This window comes from Marmota flaviventris, chromosome 12 (assembly GCF_047511675.1).
Source record: "Marmota flaviventris isolate mMarFla1 chromosome 12, mMarFla1.hap1, whole genome shotgun sequence".
In the NCBI taxonomy this organism is placed as follows: Eukaryota; Metazoa; Chordata; class Mammalia; order Rodentia; family Sciuridae; genus Marmota; species Marmota flaviventris.
Window position 1 is genome coordinate 52,706,260 of NC_092509.1, and position 16,484 is coordinate 52,722,743.

Genomic DNA, 16,484 nt, shown 5'->3' on the forward strand with positions numbered 1-16,484 from the left:
GTAGTTTGCCAAGCAATGGGATAACTCATGAAAGCAAAGCTAGTACAGTTCACCAAAAGGACTGAATTTGAGTCTAGATGTTCCAAAATCAGCCTCTTTATATTGACAGACCTATATCAATACTTCGTCAGAAAATTCGATATGGTCTTGGATGTCAATATGCTTGGAAGACCTGTGAGAGGTAGGGATAATAGTCATATATAGGAAATATTATTAAATATTTTACAAAAAGCATGTAAATATATGCTAAATTTTGTGATGTAGTGCTGTAAGAATTCCAATGAAAATGAGTTTAGTGAGGGTGACATAAGTAGGATGTGGTCATGGAAAAATTAGAACTTACAAATGACAAGAATGTGAAGCCAGTGAAGGATAAAGTTTCTTAGGGTGTGAAAAGCAACATAAAGGCAAGGAGGATAAATAGGAATAAGATGTGTGGGTAATGAGGAAGTAAGCCAAATTAAAGTGGAAGACATACACAAATAAGGAAGGAGTGACAAAAGGCAGGGTAGTCTAAGGAAAGATTATACACAGAAGAGGATCTCTCTCTTTTCTACCCCATAAATTGCAGTTCACTATATTAAACAAATTTCTGACAATAACCTTGAGATATTTTCTAGATATCTCCATCCTCTTTTACAAATAAAGATTTCTTGCACATTATTTTATTACACTTAGAGGAATTTAAATGATTTTCCTGCCTCAGTCCCCTGGGTAGCTGGGACTTCAGGCATGTGTCATTGAACTAATAATATGTTCATTTTAAAAACTAATAATTTAAAAATTTTTATAAACACTGGTCTGCAGGTTCACAGAATTAACCATGAATCAATATTCATGACACACATCACTGGTCCACTTGGGCAACTTTTTCTATCCTTTTAGTAATCTAATGACTCTACCACTCCTCCAAATAACTAGGATCTACCAATAATCAATAAAGAGTAGATAGTATTCAAAATATGTTCACTCCTCCACTGTTTCCACCACCACTGGAGGAAGATATTTCTGTACCCTCAGACTTTGACCTTAACCATGTGACATGCTTTGGCCAATGAGATGTTCAGAGATATGACATAAGCAAAGGTTTGAAATATGCTTGCACGTTAGGGCTTCCTCTCTAATGGTACCATAACAAGAAAAAGCCCCAGTAAGCCTACTGGCCCAAGTACTACAAAAGATATATGGAATGCTAAAAGTTAGCCAATCTTAAAAAACCAAATGCTGAATGTTTTCTCTGATATAAGGAGGCTGATTCATAGTGGGATAGGGAGAGGGGACATGGGAGGAATAGACAAACTCTAGATAGGGCAGAGGGGTTGGAGGAGAAGGGAGGGGGCATGGGGTTAGAAATGATGGTGGAATGTGATGGACATTATTATCCAAAGTACATGTCGGAAGATACAGATTGGTGTGAATATACTTTGAATACAGCTAGAGATATGAAAAATTGTGCTCTATACATATAATAAGAATTATAATCCATTCTGCTGTCATATGTATAAAAAAATACATGAAGCAAATCTAGATGCAACTTGCAACTTTTAATTGTACTGCTAAGCCCACTATTAACTCTGGGTTAACCTCTCTGCCACAGAAACTTTTTCAGTTGTCTGTTATGCAGTAAGGCTGACTGATATATCTACTTCAATTTAGATGTCTCCAAATTGAAGTAGATATATCAGTCCCATCTCTCTGTCTTCCTGTTAAGGTAAACAATATCATGAATTCCATTTATCATTCTCTATCTTTCCTTTTTATGATATTTGTTAGATCTATTTATGTTCAAGGCACATATTTTTCATTTTATAAATATATGACAAAGATAGCAACAAATAATAAATGACAAAGACATGTTTAATTAGTAGAACTAAGTTATTTTCACCTATACCAGGACAGAGTTTATCTTCTTCATCTATTCCTAATTCAGTATGTTAATTCTAGGTGAAGAGAATAAACAAGGAAATGCATTTTTAAAAAACAGTTTAAAACTATGTAACAAAGCAAGAGTTAAAAATAAAATATGAAAATGATATGATCATAAAACCTTAACATTTATTTATTGTTAACAGAATGATCACATATTATACAGACTAGAGATGTATCTTGTCATCATGCATTGAAACTGTTGTCATTTTAACTTAAAGTTTATTTATGTAGAATTTTGGCAGTATGTCCTAAGTCATAGGTAGGACTGTAGATAGTAAGATCACAGATTTATGATTATCTAGATTTAGTGTTCTGTTTGTTATGTTTACCATTTACTCAATTAGTTGCTCTTCTGTGTATCAGTTCCTTCATGTGTGAGTGTAATGGAGCATTTTCATAAAGTGTTTATTCTAAATGATATTAAACAAATGTCGTAAGCATTAGAAAAGGCAGCATGTGGGCTGGGGTTGTGGCTCAGTGGTATAGTGCTTGCCTAGCATGTGCAAGGCACTGGGTTCGATCCTCAGCACCACATAAAAATAAATTTAAAAAAATGTCTACCAACAACTAAAAAAAAATTTAAAAAAATAAAAGGCAGCATGTGATTTATATTAAATACTGAAGTTCCAACATTATTTATATTGTTTATTAGTGTGTAATACTGTGTAATTAGTAAACTTTTCAGAGGCAGAGTTTGGTTTCTTTTCAGATGAATAGTTGTGGCCTGTTATCACTGGGAAGTACATTCTTTTTACGGTTTGAAATTAATACTGGAGTACTAACTGCACAAATAGATTTAAAAAAATAAAAATTGCATGCTAACAAAAATATATGACAAAGAATCACATTATATAAAACCTTTGGAGACTTAGTTTTTTCACTTATATTGCTAAAATTCAAACATATCACTGCACATTTCTATAGTTTGTTTTTATTACAACTGTTCAAATTGTAAACATATCAGTTTACATATTTTTTTGCCAAGATAAACACTTTGATTCCAAGTTTTTGTTATTAGCAACATGATAATAACAATAGTAGTAGCAAAAGTAGTCCCCCATTATCTGTGATTTTGAATTCATGGTTCTAGGTACCTGTGGTCAACCATAGTCTGAAAATGTTACACTGAAAAATCCAGAAATAAACCATTCATAAAATTTAAACTGTGCACTGTCCTGATTAGCATAATGAAATTTCCTGTCATTCTGTTCTATTCCACTTGGAACATGAATCATCACTTTATCCAGTTTATTCATGCTACATACACTCCTGCCCCCAAGTCACTTAGTAGCCATGGATTATAAGATCATCTGCTGATGTTCCAATGCATGTAGAACCTTACACAGTAACCTAACGCTAGGTCACAATGTTTATGTTATTAACCTTACTTTTTCTTATCACATTGACATTGTATCATCTGATATCACAAGAAGGATGAGGAAAGTACAATAAAGTATTTTGAGAGGCATCATGTTAAATAAACTTTATTACAGAATATTATTATAATAGCTCTATTTTATTATTATTATATTAATCTCTTACTATACCTAATTTATAAATCAAACTTAATCATAAGTTGGGCTGGGGCTGTAGCTCAATGGCAAAACACTTGCCTAGCATGTGTGAGGCGTAGGGTTCAATCCTCAGCACCACATAAAAAAATAAATAAAATAAAGGCATGCTGTCCATCTACAACTATTAAAAAAAACCTTTACCATACACATACACACACACACACACACACACACACACACACACATACATATAGGAAAAATTAATATTTATAAAAGGGTTCAGCACCATCGAGTTTCAGATTTCCACTGGGGGTCTTAGAACTTATCAAACCATGGATAAGAGAAGAATCTACTGAATAAATATGTTTGTGTGTGCCTTGTTTGGTCAATGGAAAAAAGTTTTCCTTACATACATAGTAACAGGAAAACTGCAAGATCATGCTACATCTTTATGTTCAAATGCAGGAAATAAGTTAACTATTTTCCAGAATGACTGCATTGATTTAACCTCCACCAGCAACATGTAAGGCAGTCCATGTAGCCACATTCTCTTTCAATACTTAACACTTTAAGAGTTTTTAATTTGTTACTGATTATTTATACTCTCACTATTGTCTCAAAATACCATTTCTGTGAATACCCATGAAGTTAAACATATCCTTCCTATTTTCTATGTCTTTGTATTTTCTCTTTGTACAATGTTTGCTCATATCTTTTGTTTTTGTTTTTTCATTTTGTTTTGTTTTTTGTTACCAGAAACTGAACCCAGGAGCACTTAACCACTGAGCCACAGCCCCAGTTCTTTTTTTTTTTTTAGAGACAGGGTCTTGCTGAGTTGCTTAGGGCCTCACTAAGTTGCTGAATGCTGGCTTTGAACTCACAATCCTCTTGCCTCAGCCTTCTGAGCTGCTGAGGAAATAGAGATGTGCCACCATGCCCGGCTGTTCATATCTTTTGAAGATATTCATTCTATTGAGTTGATTTTGTGTTTTCTATTGATCCGTAGGAATTCTTTATATATTCTGTATATTCATCTTTTGTATTATATGTGCTACACAAGTTTGTAACTTGTCTTCTTATGTTCCTTGAAGTATCTTTAAATACGTAAAAGTCCTTATTTTTTTTTGGGGGGGGGGGGGGCGTGCTGGGGAATGAACCCAGGGCCTCATGCTTCCCAGCCCCAAAGTCCTTAGTTTTAGTATACTAAAATTTATCAATCTTTTGAAGTCAAACTTTTTGTGTCTTTTAAGAAATCAACCCTTATATAATGTTCAACGTTAGTTTAACCCATATTTTTACTAAGAGGTGTTATAGTTTTGCTTTTGCCATTCAAGAACTTATTTCACTTAGAGTTAATTATTTGGATATAAAGTGATGTTGGGATGAAATTTCATTCTATCAGAATAACCAATTTTTCCTCAGCCCTATGAATTAGTTTCCCCTTTTCCCACTTACAGGGCTTGCCTCCTCTGCCATATGTCAATGTCTACAGTTCACTTACTTCATCCCTGCTCCAGGTTCTCCGTCTTGTAATTGTTAGATGATCAGGAGGCTCTGTTGTTTGAGGTCTTGGATCACCAGATCGACCATTGTTTCCTTCTGGTGTTTTAGAATGAACTAATGGAGGGATCTTTCGGAAGTTGAGACTTTCATCAAAAACACGATCAACCAACTAACAGAACAAAAGCAAACCCTTATGAGAACAGAATAAATTAGAAAAGCATAGACACTGCATAAATTTTATGATTATAAGTTATTCCATTCTCAAGTAGTAACAGAAGCATGTCATCTTCAATAAACCAATTACTTTTTAAGTAAGCACTTAAAAGTATTTTTTATGAAATAGATGTTCATCTACATAGATTTTATTTTCAGAATCTAAAATATATAACTATGCTAAAATCAATTAGTCTATGAATAAAATTTCTCCAAATGAAAAATAGATCCTAAATAGAAAAAAACTCAGCTATGTAGATGGACAATGAGTTCATTTTACTCATATTGCCTTACCAGTATAAAATAATGTTTCTTTTTCTTTTAGTTTTCTGTTTTTTTCCTTCCCAAATCCAAGTGACAAATTTCTTCATAAGATATATAAATTGCAAATTTCAATTAAATTTACAAGAGAAAAAAATTTAAATCCACATAAATATTTTAATCTTAGTCAGATAAACTTTTAACAATGCTATAGAAATTATACCTTCTAGTAAGAATAATATACTGCCAATGATATACTACAGTGCAAATTACAGACATTCAATACTACCTAATTTGGGTTTACTGAAGAGGAAATAAACTCTAGTACAATATTCTGAAATAAAACAAAAAGGAAAAATGAAAGTCTATTTAATGAAATGTTTGAGTAATTCTACAGAGTTTGAGTGAATGTATAATCATGTTAGGTAAAATTTAGTTATAAAGCTGAAAAAATAATATTATCATTATAAATGTACCAGCGAAATGTGTATGTCTTGCCACCAAGAAGATCTTTCTGTTTTACACCAATAAGGATGATTTCATATATAGTTACAATTTAAAATTGATCAATGTGGTAACAAAACTCTACACAGATTGATGAAATATCATTTATTAAATCAGACAACATATAAAGGAAAAACAAATGAAAAGTGACCATTAAAGAACTAAAAAGAAACATAACAAAAAGCAACTGAGGAAAATATCAGCTCAGATAATCAGAATTAAATTTGTCAAAAAGGTTAGCCATTTTTGGCTACTATTCAGAACATTATATTATAAAATTTAAAAAGTGGAGTCATTAGTATTGGGGGTTGGCAAATTTTTTCTGTAAGGAGACAGATAATAAATATTTCAGGTTTTGCAGTCTACTGTAGCACAGAAATAGCCATACACAACAGTTAAACAAATGAGTGTGTCTACACTGTGAAAAAATTTTGCAGAAACGGAAAGGTGAATTTCATATAATTTTAAAGTTATTAGTTATTATATTCCTTTAATATTTTTCAACAACTTAAAAACATAAAAAAGTTCAGTTTTTAGATCATATAAAAACAGTCAGGAATTTCCTGTCAATAGTTTACCAACCCCTGAACTGCACAAATCATTCTTTTAAATGCTGATCCTTTGCTTGCATTTCTGCTCTCTATTAAAATAGCCAACATGGCCAGAGAATATAGTCAACCTTACATATCCAGGAATCTCATCGGTTAAATACTGAAAGTATTCTTTAAAAAGCAAAACAAACAACAACAACAAGAACCCTGTAGTTGTAAACTTTCCCTTGTCATTACTCTGAAAACAATCCAGTTTAACAATGACTTATGTAACATTCACATTGTATTAGGTATTATAACTAATCAAGAAGTGAATCAAAGTACACAAAAGGATGCGCATAGGTTATATGAAAACACTATACCATTTTACATAAGGGACAGACTTTCATATGTACAGTGGGAAAGAAGTGAAGATCCTGGAATCAATTCCCCACTGACACTGAGGGACAAGAGACAATAGTACTATTAATTTTATAAATTAAAGTCACCTTCTGGAACATGTTGTGCAAAATGATGTCCTCTGGTTTGTGTTGCCAGAGGTCCTGATTTTTTTTTGTACAGGCAATAGTCTACATACGTTAACTTAAATTTCAGAGTTCATAAGAATACTTTGAAAATCTATACATATACATACATACACATACACACACACACCACATACACATACGTATATAGTGTGTGTATGTATACATAATATACATCTTTGTTTTTTAAAATATCCCTGTGTATATAACTGTGTATGAATTCATTAACATAATTATCACTTAAAGCAGTAAAAACTGTAGTGTTTTTATCTTTTTTTTTTTTTTTTTTTTTTTGCTATTAGAGATAGTAACTCATTAACTAGCAGTCAAAACAAGCATTTATCATATCAAATTTTGGTTTGCTTTTCAGACACCATTTAGATTCACATTTCATGTAAAGCTACGGAGCAGAAATTTGCAGGCAAAGTTCTTATTCTAAATTATTTTCCACCTCCATCTTAATAGTAGACCAAATGTTAACCTTTACTGTTTTGTTACAAACACATAAAAGAAATTTGTTAAAGCAAAGCTGGAAAATGCAGAGCTTCATGCAAACAGGAAGGGTGGACATATCACACACACCCCCCCCCCAAAAAAAACAAAAAAAAAAAAAAAAAAAACTAAGCAAAAAGCTAAAAGCAAAAGAAATAAAGAAAAGAAAGAACCTTATGCATTTCTCCATGAAGATCTCCTACCTCTTCTCTAGTGTCTATGGCAGAGCCAGGGGTGGTGGCAGCAGTGCTTACTGTGGTACTAGGGGCAGTGCCTGATGAAGTCACTGAATCTATCTCTCCTGCTACATCGTTGATCTCCCGAGCAATGAGAGCAAGATCTTGGCTGATCCTGGTAGTAAGTTTAGAAAAGAAATTTAATTCCTTTTAAAGAGAAGCTCTAGAAACAATAATTCATGATAGAATCAGTTATATAAGTTGCATATTTAATTAAAGATTTGTACCCCAACTTAAGATTCTTTGTAAAGGCAACAAAATATTTTGATATCAAAAATCTTAGACTTTAAAAGCTGGCATTTACAAAACTTAATTCCAAATAATTTATAAGACATCATCTTGAAAAATATATTTTAAGCACCCTGAATGGAGATATGTCTTTAAGTATACACTGTTCACGAAAATAACCAGCATTAGTATATCATGGGGTTCTTAAACTTGGAGATGATAGAGTTCAAGGAGTCTAAACTTTCATGAGAAGAAACAATTACAACATTACTTTCTCTAACATCTAACTGATGCTTGGCATTTCTTTCAAATATAGGCAACAATAAAATGATATTAACAACATTGGTGATTTTTGTTAATCAACAGAAAGCATATTAGAGTTGCTATAGGTATTTCAAAACATCATTTATGTTCATAATTTCTTCAAAATTACTAGTCATTAAATTCACAACAACACTCTTTATTAAAAAGAACCATATGCTACCATATTACTTCAAAATAATTTGATAACTGTATTTCAATATAATTGAAATTCTTTTTATAAATATTGTATATTTATACATTCAGAACACTCTGACACAGCTCCATAAACTTTACCAGCTGTCTTCTGAAGATCACAAAGTTCTTATAAGGTAAAACTTATCTGATTTTATTAATGAGGACACATTCTCAAGAGAAGCTGAATGACTTGCTCATGACCATACAACTCAAGGCACGATCAGATCTCAGGTTTAGTACTCATATCCATAAAGCCACTTGTGTTTTTGACCATATGGACTGATGAATTAAGTAATTGTTACTAGTGATAATCAAAAGAGAAAATAGACATTTTTCACTTAGCCTTTGTTCTTCAACAGAGAGGAACACAACAACCTATCATTTATAGTTCCACATGTCTCAAGAAAGATGTATTTTCATTTCACTGAGACATGCAATTTTCCCATGTTGTGCATCTGTTGCACACAAAACTCAACTTGGTTACTTCCATAGGGAAGGTTTCAGAATGATAGAATATTCTTAAAAGTTGATGTGAAAGTTTCAACAACTTCAGAATCCAAAATAAGTATAAAATAACATTTTTAAAATTTGAATAATTTGAGTTTGAGAGACTTTTAAGGGATGCAGTAAGAGCATAAAAAAGTTTTAAAAAGAGATGCTTAGTTGAAGCTTATGGACCAATTGAAACAATTTATGGTGAATTAATATATAAGCCTTATAAGAAATGAAAGATGGTTAATTTTTCTCTTATTTACCAATGTAAAAAGGTAGGAAAAACAAACAAATATTTATCAACCCCTTATTATTTGCCAGGCATTGTGTAAGTTCCTAAGGGCTACAATGGTGAAGAAGCAGACAGGGGTTCCTCATGGAGCTTAGAATAGATAGTGAGCACCATTATTATCAGTACATTATAAATAAGCTTTACATTTATTAACTCATTTAATTCTCACAATCCACCTATAAAAGAAGTCCTAATCACTTGCTTTAGAGATAAGAAAACAAAGCTTAGAAGTCGTGTGATCATTTTTAGGTTAAAGTCACAAAAAGAGGCATAACTAGATCTTTCCATTTTGTGATACTATATCTCACATTACTGTTCTGAATATATTTTTTTCAAAAGATTATGTTGATGTGCTTATTTTGAAAACAAGTTTAAAGTGTTCTGTTAGATAATAAGGTTATCTGCATCTCAACTGGGAAAATAAGAATGTGAAAGACTTCAAACCCAAAACTTTGAGCACCAACATGGAAAATGCTATACTTGACCTAATATGACAGGTCATAGTAAAAAGACAGGCATATTAAAAATACTGTATAAAATTACCTTTAGGATACAAGGTATAGACATAAACGAATCTTGAGTTTATATTTGGGTCCCATGCCCAAGATATCCACCATTTACACACAAATATTCTAAGAACCTAAAAAGCTAAAAATGTGAAATACTTCTAGTCCTAAGCATACTGTGTAGGGGATAATCAACCTGCATAGTCAATTCTTTCCTGAAATAAATGAACTAAGATGAGAAACAGAATAACCAAATTTAATGACAATTTTTAAAAGACAAGCAACAGTTTATCTGAAATTTCATTTTTTCTTTGAACTTTCTTTCTGCGGCATTTGTACAATAAAGCTTCTGATATTTGTGGAAAGCAATATGAATTAATTAGAAAAATATCAACAACAGCCATGTCCACATTATGTAGTAAAACATGTATCAAAATGGGCAGTTCTTCATGTAAAAATAACATACATTGTTCAGGCAATAAGCATTCAAAGTATTCATTTGCTGGTATATTATATATGTGTGTGTGTATGTGTGTGTGTTTGTGTATATATATATATACATACATATATTCTTTGCATGAAAATTGCTTACAGTTGACTCAGTAATATATACCATAAAATTTAAGTTAACCTCAAATTAATTGCTTAAAAATTTCAGAGTATATTAAAACCAGTATAGGGAATTTTAAAAGGCAAATAAAATTATTAGGAGAAAACAAAAGTTATGGCCATCCTCCAAACAGAAACAGAAGATTTATCATTCAATCTAGGGTATGGATACATCTATCCCCATGTGGTTGCTAAGTCTAAGCTTTCAAATTAATTTTATAATGCTCCTTAGGTTACACTTATTGAAATATCTTATCATATATTTCTTTACATCTCTTGTATCTGTGCCCTAATTTAAAAACTAAGCCTACAAGCCCTTCTTCTACACTTATTCTCCCTCCCTTTCAAATCTGCTAAAGGAAGAAATTCTTTTTTTTTATTGGTTGTTCAAAACATTACAAAGCTCTTGACATATCATATTTCATACATTAGATTCAAGTGGGTTATGAACTCCCATTTTTACCCCAAATACAGATTGCAAAATCACACTGGTTACACATCCACATTTTTACATGATGCCATATTTCTAAAAAAATAAAATAAAAAACAAACATTTTATTTGAGGTTTTATAATCTATCTGCTTCCTTTACGATATTAATAGCTATTTAAGCCTACCAATTATAAAAATACAATTCAAATTTAAGTCCATTTTCCTTATTACAAATTTTGAACCAGCACAAGTCTCAAACAAAATGTAAATTAAGTGATAAAGATCTTTAATTCAAACCTAATACTTCTTGAGAGCCAGAACTACTGAACCAATTTTTTTAATTCTGTAAAAATAAGTATGCATTATTTGTAAAAGAAGAAAAGAGAGAAAAAAGTTTGAGATAAGATAGATGTATTTGAAGTCATGAAGTTTATTATTTTCTTATCTCAGTAATATCACTTTTCTTACTTAAACCAGGTAAAGGCTATTTTCCACTAAAGGTTTGTATGCTGGAAAAAATATTAATTATAGACACTAGGTATGTTGGAAGTGCAAATGAAATATTAAAAATTTCAAATTTCAAACATGTGAAAACTATTTAAAAATTTTTTTAAATTGAATTAGAATTTTTAAAAACTCCTAATGCAATGTATCCCTAAATAAATATACAATTTTTGCCAAGTGTGACCTAACAAATACTATAAAAACAAACTGTCAGGGGCTGGGGTTGTGGTTCAGTGATAGAGAGCTTGCTTTGCACGTGTGAGGCACTGGATTCGATCCTCAGCACCACATAAAAATAAATAAACAAAATAAAGATATTGTGTCCATCTACAACTAAGAAAAAAATTTTAAAAAACTGTCAGATTTTGATTTGAGATGCCAATATAAAATTTTAGGTTTTCAATTAACTATAAACATTTTCTTTATTGCTTTAATGGCATATTAAGTTCCAAACTTTCTGGCTATAACCAGTGTTCCAGTATTTGGCCTGTTTTAAAATTAAAACTGGGTACTAGAGATTGAACCCAGGCTCTTACACATGCTAGGCAAGTGCTGTACCAATGAGCTATATCCCTATCTCTTGGCCTATTTTATTATCAATAATATTGTTCAATTTTACAACTTTCAATAAAATAAAACTCTTATAAAGACTCCAAAAAATACAAAGAAAAAAAGACTAAGGTCAGGATATATATCAATTTGAAATAAACCATGTACTATATAACAGGCCACATCATGAGTCTCTTGAAATTTAAAAAGAAGAGGAGATAGAAAGGAAAAAACTTCGTTCTCTTCTTGAATGGTTTTATAAGTATCCTTTAAGGAACTTAAAAGACATAATAAAAGATTTTAAGAAAATAGTCTCTTTCTTCCTTCCTTTTTTTTTTTGGCACCGGGGATTGAACCCAGGGTCGATTAACCAATGAGTCACCCAGCCCTTTTTATATTTTTTAATTTTATTTTTATATTTTTTTATTTTGAGACAGGGTCTCACTAAATTGATTTGGGCCTTGCTAAGTTGCTGAGGCTGGCTTTGAACCTGTGATCCTCCTGCCTCAGCCTCCTGAGCTGTCGGGATTTACAGGCATTTGACACCAAGCCTCGCAAAAGTATTCTGAAAAAATCAGATTTGATAATACAAATATAATTAAAAGATCTTCAAGAAAATTAATGCACATCTCTTTAATTCATCTATAGGTATCCAATGCTTTTTAATTGCCCAGATACCAAGTTCTATTAATTTTTTCTTCACTGTGTTTCCTTATCTATTTTTCCAAAAAGTGCTTGCCATCTTTCCCCATGTTGTCAATTGCCTGTGAATCTATGAGTGCAACACTCTTCTGTAAAAAGCAAAGCCTAGTTGAATATTTTATAAATTGTAAGAACTTAAAATTGATTCTGAAACTCCAGGTATATGTGGATTCTCATAAATTTATGAGATGACCAGAAAACTTAAAGCTCAAAATAAAGATCTAAATATGATCATATATTACTGTTTTCTCTATATCCCCCTTTACATATAACTAACATTTATTCATAGTTTACTATATGTCAAACACCAGGTCAAATACATGTAACTATTTGTCACCTCTCTCACATTGATACTATAATCATGAACATTTTTTTGCAGATTACTGGAGCACAGTTAATTAACTTGTCTAGAGTTCACATAGCCTTGTGGTAAGAAATGGGCTCGAATCCAAATGGTCTGATTCCAAAGTCCATGCTCTTGACCATGTGGCTATAACATAGCTATGGTATCTCCCTATAATTTGGTTTCTCTCTGTTTAGCAACTTTCAGAGTTTACTCACCATTCCCTTACTTCATGATAAAATCTACTACCACTTAATTTTCTCTTGGTGAATGACTTCTATAACTACTATTCTAGCTTTCATTGACATCTTATATTTTAAAGCCACAGTTTGTCTGCTAGACTTTTTCACATGATTATCATTTAAGCATCTTAGGTCAGTATATCCAAAATATAACTAGTTCCTTTTCCTTGCCTTTGTGTTCCCAAATCTTACCAATCTCCCATTTGAACAACTATGGAATTATTTTAAATTCTGTCTTACCATCCTGGCAATCATCAAATGTTGTAAATTCATCTCTCTCATTCATTCATTCATTTATGCCAACACTATCATATTTTAGATCTTCAACACCTTACACATTAACCTGTTTTCTTGGTTCCAACAGTGAGATTGTATTTGCTCTTCTCAGATCCCTCAAATGAAAGCCTTATCAAACTTTTCTCCAAACTTGTTTTGAGAGAATCTCAATTTAAGGAGGTCCGAGTTAACTTTTTCCAGAAATTATAGTCAAGAAGCTGATCTTAACATGCAGGTCCTTCTAAGTAACAACACCTTAAGGAAAAAAATTACACTGCCCCAAATGGACCCTGTCTTTGCTAGTTACTAGGCAACTGCAGCTAGCTCTTTCATGATGGGCAGTAAGAGACCCACAGCAACGTGTACAGGCCCAGAGCCATTTGCAACCTCAGCCACTGACCAGAAAAAAACTACCACAAACTAGAGATGTGTGACATGAATGAATGAACCTAATAGATTCTACTCCTATACATTAGATTGACAGCTCTTAGCCTTATAATTAATATTCTTTTTTTAATTGGTTGTTCAAAACATTACAAAGCTCTTGACATATCATATTTCATACATTTGATTCAAGTGGGTTTTGAACTCCCAATTTTACCCCAAATACAGATTGCAGAATCATGTTGGTTACACATCTACATTTTTACATAATGCCCTATTAGTAACTGTTGTATTCTGCTACCTTTCCTATCCTCTACTATCTCCCCTCCCCTCCCCTCCCATCCCATCTTCTCTCTCTACCCCATCTACTGTAATTCATTTCTCTCCTTGTTTATTTTCCCATTCCCCTCACAACCTCTTATATGTAATTTTGTATAACAATGAGGATCTCCCTCCATTACCATGCAATTTCCCTTTTCTCTCCCTTTCCCTCCCACCTCATGTATCTGTTTAATGTTAATCTTTTCTTCCTGCTCATCCTCCCTGCTTTGTTCTTAGTTGCTCTCATTATATCAAAGAAGACATTTGGTATTTGTTTTTTAGGGATTGGTCTTAGCCTTATAATTAATATTCATGAAATATGTTCAACTTCAAGTTTCTTGAGCTGCTACTAAACCAAATTCTGAGTACATAGTTCTTATTAACTGCTCATCAGAGAATATGCTATGCCCTGCAATCTTTCTTCCAACAAGAAACAACAGGATGCAGAACAGCTTTTCTCTGAATTACAAGGCAGAGTTTTAAAACACCAATTTATATGCTAAAACATGTGTCATAAGAAAACTATTTGTGACAGTAAAATAATGCTCAGATTAATCTAAGTTACCAAGTTAAGGATAAAAGTTACCAAGTTAAGGATAAAAGTAACCACCAAAGTCCTCATGCCTTCTCCTTTTTAATCATCAGAGGACTGCTTTTCACACATCAGGACAAGAATGTATGCAGGCTCCCAAAGAGAAAGGTAAATGTGACCCAGTCATCTGAAAACACATTTGTTAGACTGAAATACAAACCAAAAAGCTATGGTCCTCCAACCTCTTTTAATTAACCCTCCCCCCCACTTATGGAAAAATGCAGTTTAACTTTCCTAACCTACAAATACCTCCACTAAAAATATGATTATACCTTTTCCTAAAAAGATACCCTGCAGGCATGTAAGACTGAACCAGTTAATTCTAAGCATTTGCAGGAAGCATAGCAAAATATCAATAATAAAACTTCCAACATCAGATCATGCAAAATCCAGAACTTTTACCCTAAGGGGGGGTTCCTGAAATATTTTCAGGAATACAAATTGCAGCTTCCAGTAGCCACTGTCCACACCCTCTGACAAGTAGCTCCACAGCACAGATGAGTTTCAGTCCTGGTCAGCTGTACTCTTGCCAGAGTTCACATACCTCCCGGGCAAGGAAAGAAAACACGTGTTTTATTGTGCTATTTGTGACCCAGAAAAGGTCCCAGGTGGCTCACAGGATCTGAGAGATAAACACTGGATGGAAGGAAAAAGTGTGAAATAAGAATATGTGGAAATGAAAAAGCTGGAATTTTCTTCCAGAAGAGGAGGTAGAAGCTCTAGGAAGTAATTGAGGAACAATGACACTAGACCAAATGACAAACAAGGTTAATAGTAGGGAAAATAACTTTGGCAAGAGCCCAAAAGAAAAGAGAACTCTAACCTGGAGACCCATTTCCCCTGTCAGAAGTGACCCTGTCCTAGTGCCATGGCTCATTTCCAGGTCTGTTGTACAGTTAAGCCGTAGGAGTCAAAGGTTTCACACTTAACATGTCATGGAAGCTGATGGAATATGGTAACACCAGGTTCATCATGTCCTCTTCATCAATACTATAATCCATGGAAATTGGCACTGGCACTGGATGTGTTTTTTATGAAGCTGGTGCTACAGTAGTCTCCCCAGGGCATTGAGGCACATATTGAACAAACCACAGGATAATATGCAGTACTCCACAAGCCTGTCCTCCTACAAAGTTTTTCTCAAGACAGTAAGGACAAGGAAAGGTATAAAGATTTGGGACACTCCTTGTCTGAAATGATGCATACTTAGTTGTGGCCTTCACACCTTCCATGATATCGTCTGGTATTTGGAACTGAGGTAGTCACAAGGGTTTGAATCTTAAGATAGGAAGAAATCATCTTGGCAGCCATGGCAAGATATTTCTGGTCTCAAACTGTTGCTCTGGCTTTACAGCTTGGAACTTAGGTGTCAGAGTGCTGTGATACAATCCACAGAAAAGTTTCTTCAGCTTTAGACATTCCTACAGTTATGCAGACCAAAAGATGTGCCCACAAGGCACCCTGCACAGCTTCTCAGATACCTACCTTTAAGCACCCAGGACACTTGAAGTGGCCCAGGGGGTCTGCCTGTGTCATGGGCCACAGGTAATGCCCGCACAGGGCTGCTGTTGCACTGCCATCTGGCAACTGCTGCACATTAACTTTTGACACAAATAAGTGCTCTTCTCTCAGGTTCTATACAGTGCCTTTAGCGTTATCTAGATTAGTAGATAAAATGACATGTATATTCCTTAGCTGGCATCCAAAGTCTCCCATTATTTAGCAAGCTTTGCCCTATCTTCAGTTTGGTCATTCCCTAACTATATAATTCTATATCTTAGTACAGAT

At 33.1% G+C, this 16,484-nt stretch overlaps 1 protein-coding gene across 9 annotated transcripts in view; it reads right to left on the reverse strand.

Moving 5' to 3' along the window:
• Window positions 1-16,484, reverse strand: part of Cep170 (centrosomal protein 170) — a 127,824-nt gene that overhangs the window by 13,260 nt on the left and 98,080 nt on the right. For 6 of the 9 annotated variants that reach the window (XM_071599980.1, XM_071599975.1, XM_071599976.1 and 3 more), the window contains 2 exons: window positions 7,665-7,842; window positions 4,945-5,115 (listed from right to left, as the gene is read on the reverse strand). In XM_071599980.1, coding sequence (XP_071456081.1) covers window positions 4,945-5,115; window positions 7,665-7,842 — 349 coding nt within the window. The remainder of the gene's footprint in view (window positions 1-4,944; window positions 5,116-7,664; window positions 7,843-16,484) is intronic. The other 3 variants (XM_071599979.1, XM_071599973.1, XM_071599974.1) reach the window with 2 other exon arrangements.